Source organism: Carassius carassius, chromosome 23, assembly GCF_963082965.1.
Source record: "Carassius carassius chromosome 23, fCarCar2.1, whole genome shotgun sequence".
In the NCBI taxonomy this organism is placed as follows: domain Eukaryota; kingdom Metazoa; phylum Chordata; class Actinopteri; order Cypriniformes; family Cyprinidae; genus Carassius; species Carassius carassius.
The window spans coordinates 11,185,014-11,201,264 of record NC_081777.1 but is presented as its reverse complement, the minus strand read 5'-3'; the positions used below and the strand labels follow the sequence as shown (position 1 = coordinate 11,201,264).

Here is a 16,251-nt window from a genome sequence, read left to right as displayed (position 1 = left end):
GTTAAAACTCATCCACGCCCTCCTAAATCGCCTTGTTCAAACATGTACCCACATGTCTACGTCACGATGTGGGAAAATTTGCATAACGCCACCCAAACGTTCACACAAAAAAAGAAGGCGTAACCTTCATGTTGCTGCCACCGCTGCCCACATGTTGTGAAGACGCTGTATGTTTTGTTGCGAAAAAGAAAATACTTCGTTTGGCCTTTAAAAAGAGGACACGCCTAGAAATCAGTGGTTAAGTTGTATGTACAACACTGTTCCAGAACAGTTCAAACCAAATATTCAGATGTGTGCAGCACATTTTATGGAGGACTGTTTCCTGATGCTGGGAGAGTATGTTAGACTACAATGCCGGCTGTTCTGACTCACAGCCTGTAAGTACGTTTACATATTTAAATAATTTTTCCACCGATGATTCATACTTGAGTTTTGAGGAGTGTAGAGTAGCACTTGTTGTTTGTCGTTTCTCCAATCACAAATGCAGATATGGTTTTGTTTACGCTGTGAAATGCAATGCAACGAATGAACTGTGTAAGTCATTATAATCCGTAATTATGTCGCAACTGGATGCAACAAATGCCTAGTTTATAATGGGTCTTAATGTTTTTGTCTCGTCGCACCTAGCATGACATTCTGGTAAGGGGCGTAACATTTCCGTCACGCACTGGAGGTATTCAGCTAATCACAACACACTGGATAGCTGGCCAATCAGAGCATATCTCACTTTTCAGATCAATGAGCTTTGTAAAAATCAATGTGTTTCAGAAAGGCGGGGCATAGAGAAGAAACAATAATGTACAGTATGTGTTTTTTAACCTTAAACCGCATAAACATACAGTAGGTTGAAAACCTAAATGGGCATTACCGCCACATGTACTGCCGCCGCGGTGTTGCAGCGTTAACTGTAATTCAGTTGCGTGTTAAAATCATTCACGAAACTACCGCTAGGTGGCGCAAAGGGATGGATTGCGAAATGAATGTAATTGTAAAATGAGATAAAAGGAGGAAGTAAAACAACAATAACATTGATATAACATTGTAACATCTTTAAAAAATATTAAAACATTTACAGTGAGTTAATTTTAAAACGTAGAATAGTCTTAGGCTACAGTCTACTCATCAAAAATTTAAAGAAGACCTTTACACAAAGACACAATGCTATTGTTATTAAACATAAGGCCTATATATATATATATATATTAGGGATGGGCATTTTCCACAAATATCACATTCGAATATTTGAGCTCACAAAAACGAATATTCGTTTATTTAAATTAAGTTTTAGACAGACGTTATTTTTCAGCAACATTTATTGTTTCCGTCATTTTTGAACAAGCTTACACAGAATAAGCTTGAAAATTACACATTGTGTTTTGTAGCTGAAAACCTTAAACAATGTGTGCAAACAAACAAAAGTACAGATTAAAAGCAAAAAAAAAAAAAAAAGTGAACAAAGAAAAAACGTAAAGCAGCCTGCAGCAATTAGGCTATTGTACAGAATGCTTACACTTAACTTTTAAACTGTCAGCAAATCTTTTTTGCTTTTTTTTTTTTCTATTGTTTTACATGTTCTTGTTAAGAAACACGGGGGATGATCACCCATGATCGGGGGAAAGTCGGCTCCTTAGTCTGTTAACAATAAGGCCGGCCGCAGAGAAAACGCGCTCTGACGGCACAGACGTTGGCGGGACTAACAAATAACGGTGTGCTAAGCGAATAAGTTTTGTGAATCGCTTCGTGTTTTCATTTCACCACTGAATGGGATCCTCATCTGGTGGAATACATGGCTCCAGCAAGAACTGTTCCCACTCGTCTCGGCTGGACTCTCTGTAATCATCGCTGAAGAACTGGCTCAGCCTTTTCTGACGAGTGGGCATTGCATCCTCTTCATCGTTGGTGGCGGCGGCTGCATTCGCACCACTCGCATCAAGGAAAATGTTCTGATAATGTTCAAAAAAGTTTTTTTTTCTTACTTCTCTCATGTTTTCTTTGAGAAACCTGAGATGTTTGTGCCGAGGGTCTAGGGCGGACGCAAGAAGAGGAGCTTTCACTGCATTCTCCAAGTTAGCGGTGTTTATTCTTTGCTTGAGAGATGCCACAACAATGTTCTTGATTTTGGTCACTTTCTGTGATTCACCACGGCATATTTGAAGTACTGTAGAAGACCGCAGTTCTTATTCATTCATTATTTTTTGCTTGCATACATCTTCAAATATGCCGTGGAGAATCACAGAAAGTGACCGAATTAGGTTTTATTGTGGACTTTTTTTCTTTTTTTTTATGGCAAGCAAAAATGTTGCGAAATTCGAATATCATTTTTATTTAAAGAATAATTAGAGCAGAACGAATATTCGAATGTTCGACTATCCGTGCACACCCCTAAAAAAAAAAAAATATATATATATATATATATATATATATATATATATATATATATATATATATATATATAAATAATATACATACATACAGTACAGACCAAAAGTTTGGACACACCTTCTCATTCAAAGAGTTTTCTTTATTTTCATGACTATGAAAATTGTAGAGTCACACTGAAGGCATCAAGGGCTATTTGACCAAGAAGGAGAGTGATGGGGTGCTGCGCCAGATGACCTGGCCTCCACAGTCACCGGACCTGAACCCAATCGAGATGGTTTAGGGGTGAGCTGGACTGCAGATAGAAGGCAAAAGGGCCAACAAGTGCTAAGCATCTCTCGGGGAACTCCTTCAAGACTGTTGGAAGACCATTTCAGGTGACTACCTCTTGAAGCTCATCAAGAGAATGCCAAGAGTGTGCAAAGCAGTAATCAAAGCAAAAGGTGGCTACTTTGAAGTACTTTGACTGAACCTAGAATATGACATATTTTCAGTTGTTTCACACTTTTTTGTTATGTATATAATTCCATATATAATTCCACATGTGTTAATTCATAGTTTTGATGCCTTCAGTGTGAATCTACAATTTTCATAGTCATGAAAATAAAGAAAAACTCTTTGAATGAGAAGGTGTGTCCAAACTTCTGGTCTGTACTGTGTATATATATATATATATATATATATATATATATATATATATATATATATATATATATATATATATATTAGTGGTGGGGATTAATTTTTTTAATCTAGATTAATCACACTGTAATCTTGAAATGAATCTAGATTAAAATGGCTCATTCAAATTCTGCCGAAGGCATTCAGAATCTGTGTGTTACTCAAATAAAATTGACAAACAGTAAGTCTTTGAGAAGAGGTTTTTCAAGCTAGGTGGTGCATTAGAAAAGGGGCTCATCTCCTGTTTCCAAAATGCATCACAAAGTGATTGAGAAAGCTGTAAACTAGTTCCACATTGCACAAGGTGCAAGCAACCTTACGCCTGTTTACACACAATCCGTCTGCAGTGCGTATGCGTTGCATATTTTTTTACGCACTCATGTTAATGGATTCCAGTTGCGTTCCAGGAGCGTTGCGTCTGCAGCAGTGCAGCAATCGTTTACTTACTGAGTAGCAAACTGCAAACACGTCCTGTGTGAAAGCACATCGAGTCCGTGCTGCACGACATACGTAACGCACAAGGACTGCATACGCACTGCAGATGGAGTATGTGTGAAACAGGCGTGAGCAGGGCCGTAGCTGGGGTCAGCGGGGACCCGGTGAAGGTTGTACCAGTGAGCCCTGTTTGAAATTGTTTAATTTGTATGTTTGTTTATTTTTATTTAATTGTGCTATTTACACAATGTTTACGTTTTTTCAAGTTTGTAGATGTCAAGGTACAGAAACCAAATAATTAAATGTAAAATAGCACTGGATAGTCTTCAATGGAAAAATGAAATATACAATCAAACCTACATTTATTCAGACACCTTCAACATTTCTCACATTATTACGGTTTTGCTATATATATCAAAGATTATATCTGGTGTCTGAATAATTTTTGGTTTGACTGTTAAAACTACAAAGTAATTCAGTCAAGAGCAGTGAGTGATTTTCATTTTCATTTTCTTGGATTAACATTACAGCAGCCAGTAGCTAAATTAGGCGCGGTCACTTTGAGACGATGAACGCATCCAATATAATACACATCCCATTTTTTTCCTCAACTGTTTACTTTCACTTAAGAAATAACTGACAGTTTTTTCGAGCATAATTTCCAAGGTGGATATTTTGACATATTTTGTATGTATTTGTCGGCACAAGAGCAAAAATAAGCAAATTCGATGTTCAAGTGTTTTGAGACGCCTTTCTCTGCCTGAGCCCTGAACACCAGAACAACGCGAGTACTGAATTGGGCTCTTTCACATATTTTTGTTTATTCAAACTGCGATTTGTATTTGTTCGTTCAGGTGCAGGAGGGACTTCAAGGAGAACTTTGCAGAAGAGAGCTCGGTTCAGTGTTGCTGTCCGTGATATGCGGCTCTCTCTCTCGTGCGCACCGAACACAGCGCGCGAGTAACCAGCTACTCTGTTCAGCTTTTCCACGTCTTGTTTTTGGATGCTTTAATGTTTAAATCGACAAGCGGTAAAGCTTAAAAACACGTGAAAAAGATAAGCTTTCGTGACGATGCGCAGCAGTGGCCCGTCAACTGTCCTGAGCATCTTTTTAGGCTGGCCTCAGCCAGTCGGTTATATAAAATATCAAGGTGAAAGTCATCATAGCTTGCTTAAGAATAGATTAACGGCGATATTTTTTTTATCGCCAGATAAGAGTCTCACGTTAACGCAGCACGTTAATGCCGATAACGGCCCACCGCTAATATTTATTTATATATATATATATATATATATATATATACAGTACAGACCAAAAGTTTGGACACACCTTCTCATTCAAAGAGTTTTCTTTATTTTAGAGCATAACAACTGAAGGTTTATGAAACGTTAGCCAATAAAGCATTTTTTTAAACAATGGAACTTAAAGTTGTGAACTAAAATATTATTTCAACCAAACAGCATGTGAATAAATAAAATGCATAATTTTCATAACATTTCATTATTCATAAAATGCATAACGTTTTTGTTGTTTGGATTTGTACTTCAATATAATGAGCTCCAAGTTTAAAGGTCCCGTTTTTTGCGCTTTTTTATGGATTTGATTGTTTACAGTGTGCAATATAACATGTGTTCATGTTTCGCATGTAAAAAAACAGTATTTTTCACACAATTCACCTATCTGTATACCGCTGTTTTCACTGTCATAAAAACTGGCTGATGACTTCCTTGTTCTATGAAGTCTGTCCTTCAGAAATACGTGGCGAGTTCTGATTGTGCCAGTGGTTCCTGTGTTGTGATTCGACAGCAGCTGAGCACAGGCTGCCCTCCTGGTAACGCGATTGGACTAGTTTTGAGAAGCAAATGGGCAGGAGCATGTGCTGGAGATGCACTTATAATCACAGGAGCGTTTTTACTGACGAGATGCGCATGAAAATCGCATTAGTTTTTTTGCACAGCCCTAACATCTAGTTAACAAAGCTAAACAGCGTTGCCCTTTGTGTAATAAGTTACAGAAACTGTTAAATGCACTAACTTAAATAATAAAATACACTTACCGGTTGTGGTCCATAAACAACGTCTTCTCCAGACAAAGAGGGAACTGCTCCATCTTTCAAGAATAATCTTTGTGCGAATCCGGCATTAAACTGATTGAGATTGAGGAAATTGTCCTCAGCAAGCTATCGTCAGCAAAATGTGCTGCACATAGTTTTACATGTGGATTATAATTTTCGGGAACCGAGTTAAACATAAATTGTAACCATTGATCTCTAAGTACAGCGTCCCTGGCAATGCCAAACAAAGATGATTGGACTCCGAGATGAAAATAACAGCGTTTCGACGACATGGCGACAAACACAAATGCAACTCTTCCTCTTCTCCGTCGGAGCGCAACAAGACTACGCCCCCCTTTTTGTGAATTCCTGTGGGCGGAGGTTAGTCAAAAAACTGTTTAAGTGACGTCATTACTGCAGGAATTAGAGTGATGTAGTCCAAACGGGTCGTTTTTTGTAGGCGAATTCTGTTAAATAAGATATCTCGCTTGGCATTGAACTTTGAGCTTTAGAATTGTACAGATATTATTTATACTCTAATAACAATATTACACACTAACTAAAGTTTAAAACATGGGATCACGAAGAAGGGGACCTTTTAAGAATAGCCCTCGACTAGGTTCTCTCTCTCTCTCTCTCTCTCTCTCTCTCTCTCTATTTAACAGCATTATCTCAATGAAATACGTCTTCCTTCAGGTAGAAAGAATGTTTTCCTGCCTTGCTAAATGTTGGGCTCATGATCAATAAGTTGTATTCGCCTCAATCTGATTTAGTAAAGTCAAACCGCAGACGGTGAAGCTGCGTCAGTGAGCGGAGTCCCGCGCGCTGTGAGGGGAGCAGCTGCAGAGGATTCCACTTGGTCTTAAAGCCTTCCGCAAACACCCACGATCACAAATAACAATGATTTTCGTAAAATAATTATTAGTTATCAATTAATCATTTGTTATTATCATTATGGTCTTGTGAAAATAATAATATGGGCTGCGAGAAAATAATGAATACAAAGAGTAGTGCTGCTGAGTACAGGCATGTTTCAGCCCAGTAACATTACAACACACCATTCCTATAGTCAATAGTCCAATATAGACTAGAAAATATATTTACTTGCTCTGTCCTCCGTCCATGACACTGACTCACTGCGGAGCTGCAGTTTTAATCTGAACAGCTCTGAACGCCGAGTGGATGGTTAGATGCATGATGGGCTAGTATTAAATAAATAAATAAAAATAAAGGTCTTTCCAGCATTAAGGTAATAACATTATTGTTTTTTTACTGCTAAATGAATGATAAAGAACTATATTAAAACTTGTTTTGTAAAATTTCTTTGTCATTTGAATATTGATTTAGAAATAGATTTAAATCATAAATCAGATTTTTTTTTTCTGAAAAAAAAAAAAAAACGGGGATTTTTTTTTTAGGCCATATGTTATCACCTAGCCCTAAAAACAAGTAAAGAAGGCTCCCTTTAAAATCACTTAATTTGTCAATTAATAAAGCTCTTTTTTACATTGTGTGAATTATGTTGATTATAATGAGAGACCTTGAGTTTAATCGTGAGGATGTTTTATTAATCCATCCATTTTTTAGAGTTTCAAAGATTTAACTAAATCATGCAAGTTTAATTTATTGTTTCTTGTTTTAGGCTAATTAAGCTTAAATAATGGGAACAAATTATACCGCGCTTCACGTTTAAACATGCAACAATTTCTTAATCAGTTTACAGACAAATGTCTTTTCCCCAATAAGTTATGTCAAATAAAGGGTAACGAATAACAAAAATGCATGTTGTTTTATTAAAGGAATTTTAAAATATAAATTAAAATATAGGCACAATATATGAAAATATTGACATTTTGCATATTAATCCATGTAGCCTAGCTCACTAAAATAGGCTACCACTTTTAATACTCCGATGCAAAAGTAAACCACAATTTCTTTTGAATAATATAACACATAATTAATATAATATAAATAATACTGCACACCTTTTAAATGTGTTAAATCTAAAATATGGTTTAATAACATGTAGTTTAGAGAAAATACAAGCTCAAGCACAGGCTTGACATTTATCCTGCTTGAATTTGTTCTAAGAAATACACATAACTTCATAAATACCAAACTTTAATCTTTGAATATTAAATATTAAATATATTAAATACCGTAATTCCTCAAATAAAAACTGGTAGTCAAATAAACGCCGGGCCTCTTATAGTGGCCAGTGGCGTGGTCAACACGGACAAATAAAGGCCGATCTTAAATAAAGGCGGGGGGAAATTTGTGCAGCAGAGCCAGATAATGAACGTACACGCTAGAGTTCTTCACGGGTCCAAAAATTCATGCCCGAACCCGAAAGAGACCCGTAATGTACTTCACCGAACCGACCCGGACCCTTCTAATATTTCAAAAGCTGGACCCGGACCCGTGTAGATCCGAGAAATGCCTACCCGGACCCAACCCAGACCCGTCTATTATTTGAAAGCTGGACCCGAACCGGTCGGGAAGACACAGACCCGACTGGACCCGATTGTCTCACATTCCACCTTAAATTGCTATTACAAGTCAATAAACCTGTTGCGAAAAATACAGCTTTTTGTCTTACCTAATTTAAGGAGCCGTAGTCTCTCTACCTGACTGCCTGTGATGCATTACAATCCTCCGACAAGAAAGTTATCCATGTTATTCCTCTCGTTATTCCAAGTCCAAGCTTAATCCACTCATTATTTCAGCTTCAAAAGTCCTCTTGATGTCACGGTGACGGATGACAAATGCAACTGTGCACATGTACATTCTGACTCGAGTTAACTCGCATAATAACCTCAACTGTTTGCCCTTTTGAACTATAATAACGATAGATCGTGCAATGCCATAACATAACATCTCTGTGCTCTCTGCTCTGCGTCGAGTCTGAATCTGACCAATAAAACTTTAAGATTAAACGGTTCATTTATATTATTATAAAAATGGAAGAAAATGTAAAGCGCGGTTTGGCGGTCAAAGTGTCCCTCACTGGTTGCCATAGACACATGAAACGCGATCGAGACTGCACATGTGTGCTAGCTGTATCAACCTAAAATATGCTTTAACGCAATTTGAGCATCATAAAAAAACATTCATGTGGCAGTTCACCTCAGATTTTGTTGCTGATTTGAAATATATTAAATATTAGTGTGTCAAGTCTGCAAGCATTATCACCATGCGTGCACTTGCATTAATTCTGAGTCTGCGTGCTCTTATTCTAAGGGCAGAGAGAGAGAGAGAGAGAGAGAGAGAGAGAGCTTTTTTTGGCTCACTCTTTTCTTTTCCTAATTTTACAAGTTGCAAGTTACAAAAAACACAAGCAGTGTTTGATCACGGCCGGGTGTTCTCCGAGTCCGATGACTCCGATCACGGGTATTACACACAATGTTAAACAGACCCGAGACCCGAGGTAATAGACTCGAACCCGACCCGGACCCGGCTGATAATTTAAAATATAGACCCGAACCCGTACGGACCCGGGTCGACGGGTCTCGGGTGCACTGTGAAGACCTCTAGTACACGCCCACTGCCGGAGCGTTTCTTGTTCTCGAGACAAGAACCCGTTGCATTGGTTTTTGGATCACCAGTACACTGAACCGCATTCAGTGCAAGCATTTCTGTTGGACGCATCTGATTCGAGAACCGAGGAGCTGATGATACTGCGCATGCGTGATTCAGTGTGAAGCAGACTGACACACAGAGCGTCTGAACCGAACTGATTCTTTTGGTGATTGATTCTGAACTGATTCTGTCCTAATGTTATGATCTCTGTCCACTGGAACGCTATCGCTTTTAATTTAAAATGGGTTATTTAAAATTAGAATGGAATTAGAAATAAAGGCCTGCCTCTAATAAAAGCCTGCTTCAAATAGAAGCCTGTTACCTTCTGCAGTTCAGGTGAATAAAGGCCCCGGCTTTTATTTGAGGAATTACGGTATTTTTACCATAGTGTTTTTCTTTCATTTTCCTTGACTGAAGCCGTCAAATGTAACACATCAGCGAGGCAAAATTGACGTCTATTTGCCAAAATGTGCTTTGATGCGCTTGTTTGATAACTTGTGGTTAAAGCGCCACTCAGCGGTCAAAAGCTGTAAAAAAAAAAAAAAAAAAAAGGTCCCACTTTATATTAGGTGCCTTAATATAATATACGTAATAATATAATTCATTGTTAGTTACAATTCAAATATACAAATATTTTTAAATTTGCACTAAATTGTGTTGGGATCTCATAGCCTTGTAGAGCCTAGTGCTTGATGTGAATGAAGTCATAAGGGCCAATTTATTTAAATTAAGATTTACTTGAAAGCTGAATAAACAAGCTTTCCATTGATTTATGGTTTGTTATGTTAAGGCAATATTTGGCCGAGATATAACTATTTGAAAATCTGGAATCCGAGGGTGTAATAAAAAAAGTATTGTTGTTCAGTTGCTTTGACGCAATGTATTTTGTTTAAAGCGCTATATAAATAAAAGGTGACATTGAGAAAAATCACCTTTAAAGTTGTCCAAATGAAGTCCTTAGCAATGCATATTACTAATCAAATTTTTTTTTTGTATTTACGGTAGGAAATTTACAAAATATCTTCATGGAACATGATCTTTATTTAAAAGGATAGTTCACCCAAAAATGACAATTGTCTGTTTATCTGCTTACCCCCAGGGCATCCAAGATTAAGGGGTGACTTTGTTTCTTCAGTAGAACACAAACCAAAATTTTTAACTCAAACCGTTGCAGTCTTATAATGTAAGTAGATGGAAATCACCTTTGACACTCTGTCTACAATCTCAATCAGGAGTGTCAATGGCCCACCTTAGAAATAGATGGCCGGTAATTAATTTTTTTTTCAGGCTAACTTTTTTTTACCTAACATATAAGTTATAGACTTATAAGTAATGCACTTATAAGTCTGCGATCCGCCATAAAGCAAGAAGATGCCTCATGCCTGATGCTGAGAATGCGCATAATAGGACACGCTCAGGAGAATTCTAATAGCTCATACATTGCATGAATCAGAGATAAAAAAAACTATATAAATACTGTTCAGCTTCGCACAGAATGATTGTTTTGTGTCTTTACACATCAATGTATCGCCTCGAGCCGCAGGGTTTAATTTGGTTTTGTTTGTTTATTTTTTTTTTTTATTGTTTGTTTTAACCGTGATTCTTCTCCACTTACATTATAAGACTGATAGACTGCAATGGTTTGAGTTAAAGAATCTTGGTTTGTGTTCTACTGAAGAAACAAATTCACCTACATCTTGGATGGCCTGGGGGTAAGCAGATAAACATAAAATGTTCATTTTGGGGTGAACTATCTCTTTAATATCCTAATGATTTTTGGCATAATTTTTTTTTTTTTTCATTTTTACCCATAAAATGTAATTGGGGGGTCACATATGTCATGTTTTATAGATGTAGCAGAAAGCTTATAATGTGCCTACATGATAGTAAAAGGGTGTTTATTATTTTCAGTTAAAGATATTCTGTGTCCTGTCATTGCGTTTTTTTTAACTCTGGGTCCTTCCTTCTCAGTGGCTTTGTTTTAATATTTGTTTATATTGTTAATATCTGTTTTGTTCTGTCCAATTCAGCCCAAGTGAAGCTGAAAGAAGCAGAGGCCAGTAAAGCAGAAGCAAATTTCTTAAAAATGAAAGCATGGTCCAAATCTAGGATCAGGCAGATCGAGGAGGAACTCAAAAAGGTTAAGGTAAGAAAGTATATATTTTTTTGCATTAGATTTGCACAGATGAATATCCAGCTAAATTAAACTAACTGCATTCCGTTTTTGACTTCAGTCTGGAGTATTCAGTCTCGACATGTCCCCTGATGTTACGTCCCTACATAGTCGCATTACTGAGTTGCAAGAGGAGAGAGAGGAAATGCTCAGCAAACTAGAGCTGTATGAAGATATGAAGGCAAAAAATGGTATGAAGAATTGGAGCCAGTTATTTTTTTCTATTCAAGGACTCGACAGATGCAGTAATAGCCCAAATTGATGTCTGGAGATGATATTTCTCAATATTTGCTTTTAATGAACCTACACAGTTAAAATACATTGTAAGAAGTAGGGATGCGTGATATTGGATTTTTGCCTATATCCGATATGCCGATATTTTTCAGCTAATTTTGGCCTATAGCCGATATATTTCCTTTTGTTTGGGAACGAAACCAAGTCTCACCTGTGTGGCAATTTTGGTTAGTTTTTAACAAGAACTTATTTGTTAGAATTAAACAATAATGACGTTTTTTTGTAATGACAGTATATTGAAGCTTTGAAAATAACTGTAAATAAACTATATATCAATTGCTGCATTTGACATCAATTACTGCTATATTTAATCAGAAGCACAGCCTAAATGTTATTTATGTATTTTACTTTTATTTTATTAGAAATAGGCCAACAGCGTCCCCTGCGGAATTAAAACTCCTTACCAAACGGGCATTAAAACCTGGGGGAGGCTGCTGCTGCTGTCACTGCATGTGCTACTGTTTACTCTATCATACACCGAATGCTCATTCTGTGCCTGCTTTCTCAGTTTAAATCTAATCTCTACGTGAATCTAATCCACCTTTCAGGCAAAACTTTGCTTCAAGAATGAGCAAAACTGTTGACGATCTAATTGCTAGCTCACCATAAGCACATGTGAGTAAGCGTATTCCTCTTATTGGCAAGACATACTGGGATAATATTCCGGGCGATCCCGATATTTGCATTTAAAGACATTATCAGCCGATTCTGATATCGGTCCAATAATATCCAATAATAACTTTATTATTATTTTTAATTTATTATTAAATAATTTGGGGAAAAAGCGTATAACATTTGAGTTTATTTTACAAATATAATCAGTAATTAACGTATTGTTGGTTGTCCCTTGTTTTCAATTACAGCTGTCTCTCCAGGGCAGTGCTCAATAAGTTATGCACATTACTTTTATTTATTGATTGATTGTATGCCAAAATTTGTCATATTTCATTGCATTACTACAAAAGAAACAATTGAGCACGTGCATTACAGGTGCTGGTCATATAATTAGAATATCATCAAAAAGTTGATTTATGTCACTAATTACATTCAAAAAGTGAAATTTGTATATTATATTAGTTCATTACACACATACTGATATATTTCAAATGTTTATTTCTTTTAATTTTGAAGATTATAGCTGACAACTAAAGAAAATCCCAAATTCAGTATCTCAATAAAATTTGAATATTGTGAAAAGGTTCAATATTGAAGACATCTGGTGCCACACTCTAGTCAGCTAATTAACTCAAAACACCTGCAAAGGCCTTTAAATGGTCTCTCATTCTAGTTCTGTAGGCTACACAATCATGGGGAAGACTGCTGACTTGACAGTTGTCCAAAAGATGACCATTGACACTTTGCACGAGGAGGGCAAGACACAAAAGGTCATTGCAAGAGGCTGGCTGTTCACAGAGCTCTGTGTCCAAGCACATTAATAGAGAGGCGAAGGGAAGGAAAAGATGTGGTACAAAAAAAGTGTACAAGCAATAGGGATAACCGCACCCTGGAGATGATTGTGAAATAAAACCCATTCACAAAGAGTGGACTGCAACTGGAGTCAGTGCTTCAAGAACCACTACGCACAAACGTATGCAAGACATGGGTTTCAGCTGTCGCATTCCTTGCGTCAAGCCACTCTTGAACAACAGACAGCGTCAGAAGCGTCTTGCTTCAAAAAGGACTGGAATGCTGAGTGGTCCAAAGTTATGTTCTCTGATGAAAGTAAATTTAGTATTTCCTTTGGAAATCAGGGTCCCAGAGTCTGGAGGAAGAGAGGAGAGGCACACAATCCACGTTGCTTGAGGTCCAGTGTAAAGTTTCCACAGTCAGTGATGTTTTGGGGTGCCATGTCATCTGCTGGTGTTGGTCCACTATGTTTTCTGAGGTCCAAGGTCAACGCAGTCATATACCAGGAAGTTTAAGAGCACTTCATGCTTCCTGCTGCTGACCAATTTTATGGAGATGCAGATTTCATTTTCCAACAGGACTTGGTACCTGCACACAGTGCCAAAGCTACCAGTACCTGGTTTAAGGACCATAGTATTTCTTTTCTTAATTGGCCAGCAAACTCGCCTGACCTTAACACCATAGGAAATCTATGGGGTATTATGAAGAGGAAGATGCGATATGCTAGACCCAACAATGCAGAAGAGCTGAAGGCCACTATCAGAGCAACCTGGGCTCTCATAACACCTGAGCAGTGCCACAGACTGATCGACTCCATGCCACGCCACATTGCTGCAGTAATTCAGGCAAAAGGAGCCCCAACTAAGTATTGAGTGCTGTAGATGCTCATACTTTTCATGTTCATACTTTGCAGTTGGCCAAGATTTCTAAAGATCCTTTCTTTGTATTGGTCTTCAATAATATTCTAATTTTCTGAGATACTGAATTTGGTATTTTCCTTAGTTGTCAGTTATTAGCATCAAAATTAAAAGAAATAAACATTTGAAATATTTCAGTCTGTGTGTAATGAATGAATATAATATACAAGTTTCACTTTTTGAATGGAATTAGTGAAATAAAACTTTTTGATGATATTCTAAGTATATGACCAGCACCTGTATTATACAGGTTTTATACTCCCTTGGCCATATTTTTGGCCACTACTGTATTTGATCAGGGGTTTTATAATTGACCAACAATTGAAAATACCAAGTATAATAGAATACATTTCATCACTTTTTTTTTTTTTAACTGTTGGCCAGATGGACATTTTTTAAGCATCTCCCATATTCATTCATTATAGATTCTGTTACAAAAAGTAAAAAAATCTTAATGACCAACTGAAGGAAATTCTCAGAAAAATCGTCTCTCTGTCCTTCCGGCAAATAATTTTCAAAATGTGGCTGGCTTGACCACAGTTGTGTATTATGGTAGCATGGTATGCCAGTTCTACAGTATTATTGCAATGCCCAAGTCTCAAAACACCAGCAGTGCCACAGTATTTTCCAGGGGTATTACAGTGATGCACAGTAGCATATTCATACATGCATTACTAATAATAACATTAGATATGGATTTATAGATAATAAAATGGTGGTAACATAAAAAATAATAATAATTTGATGGAGTGAAACAATACATTTATAGTTTCAAAATTATTTGTTATTCAGTCATTCCTCTTTCAAAGACAAAAAGGTTCAGCTACTGTATATGCAGAGTGACACATTTTGACCACTGAAAATTTGTACAATTTAACATTTTATTAATGGAGCCATTCAGATCCCCATACCTCTGCTTCTACTATGCAGAGCCTTTAAATAAAAAAAAAATAATAAATAAAAAAAATAATGAAACAACAGTTTATTTAAGAACCAGGGCCCAGTGGCAAGGGATTTGTTTAACAAATGTCTTAACCATCACCTTTCAACAGACAATTTTGCTAATCGCTATGCTTTCTAGCAAAACACGGCAATGGAGGAGCGGTTGCTATAGTTATGATTTCCACAATAAAAATGATGAACCACTGTCCTTTTATACAAGTTTAATATTTACTAAACTATAGCTATAATTAAAATTAAAGCACATTTCTATTTAAAGTCTAAAATTAGTTTGATTTGACATGAAATGAGCCAAAATCGAAAGTGATGTTTTTGGGTATAGAATTATTAATTCACTTAGAAGTGTGGATCAATGATTTGATGATTGATCATTACTTTCACTTCCAAGCACCTAAGTATGCGCATCCCTTAATTGCATGTTGTCTTATGTTAAGATTTTCTTGAGACATCAATAGATGAACTGCAGAAGCAGCTTATGGAATATAAAGAACAGCAGAGGAAGATGCAGGCCGACCTGGAACAGGTGAACAAGAGAGCAGCATCACAGGCAATTATATATTTATTTGTTTTGCATTTTTGATGTAATGCTAAAAGTAATTTACTACACAAGTTTGTGCATTTAAGTGATTACCACAGGGAAGGGGTGTTTATCAGAATTTAAACTTTGGTTTTAACAAAACGGACAACCATTTGTGTTTTGTTGTTTTTATTTATATAGCAGTAAATAACATTATCTCCTTTTTTAATTTAATATTCATTTCACTACAGTGGTCAAATGGCATTTTAAAAGGTTGGTTTTTTTTTTTTTTTTTTTTTTTTTTTTTAATTAGCCCTGCTGATATGATATGTTGTTGTATAACAGGTGAGTGAGACAGGCAGCATGGATGATGTTCAGGTGATGGAGTGGCAAGAAATGATTACCATGGTGACTGAGGCAGAAAGGGTTCGAGATCAGAGTCATGAGAAGAATGTCATGGCCTTCAGATTGAGCCACAACGAGGAGGAGAGAGAGGGTGAGGATGCTTATGCTATACACCTATTCACAAATGTTTGAAATTCATAAATTCTACTGAAAAGTATCAACAGCTGTTTGGTAGACAAACCATGACTATCAGCTGTGACTTAAATAGAAGTGCATGTCTTTACGGATGTGTGTTGCAGGGTACACTGGTGCTAGCTATGTTAATGTTGTCATTTGAGTACTTAAACCTTAAAGCATCATCTTAATGTGTCATTTGAGCTAAACACTGTATTAAACGTTGTCTTCACTGGCTTCATGATTCGATTTGATTTACAATTAATGTGTTATTGATTCAATTACAATGTGTTTCATAATGATGCGACTTTTCCTTATTTTTTTTATTTTTATTTT

The 16,251-nt window shown here is 36.7% G+C and overlaps 1 protein-coding gene across 2 annotated transcripts in view; it reads left to right on the top strand.

Moving 5' to 3' along the window:
- LOC132101331 (golgin subfamily A member 4-like) overlaps positions 1 to 16,251 on the top strand; it is a 94,348-nt gene that overhangs the window by 4,441 nt on the left and 73,656 nt on the right. Inside the window, exons 5-8 of one of the 2 annotated variants that reach the window (XM_059506215.1) lie at positions 11,159 to 11,274; positions 11,363 to 11,492; positions 15,314 to 15,402; positions 15,742 to 15,892. In XM_059506215.1, coding sequence (XP_059362198.1) covers positions 11,159 to 11,274; positions 11,363 to 11,492; positions 15,314 to 15,402; positions 15,742 to 15,892 — 486 coding nt within the window. Of the gene's footprint in view, positions 1 to 11,158; positions 11,275 to 11,362; positions 11,493 to 15,313; positions 15,427 to 15,741; positions 15,893 to 16,251 lie in introns of both variants that reach the window. The other variant, XM_059506214.1, reaches the window with a different exon arrangement.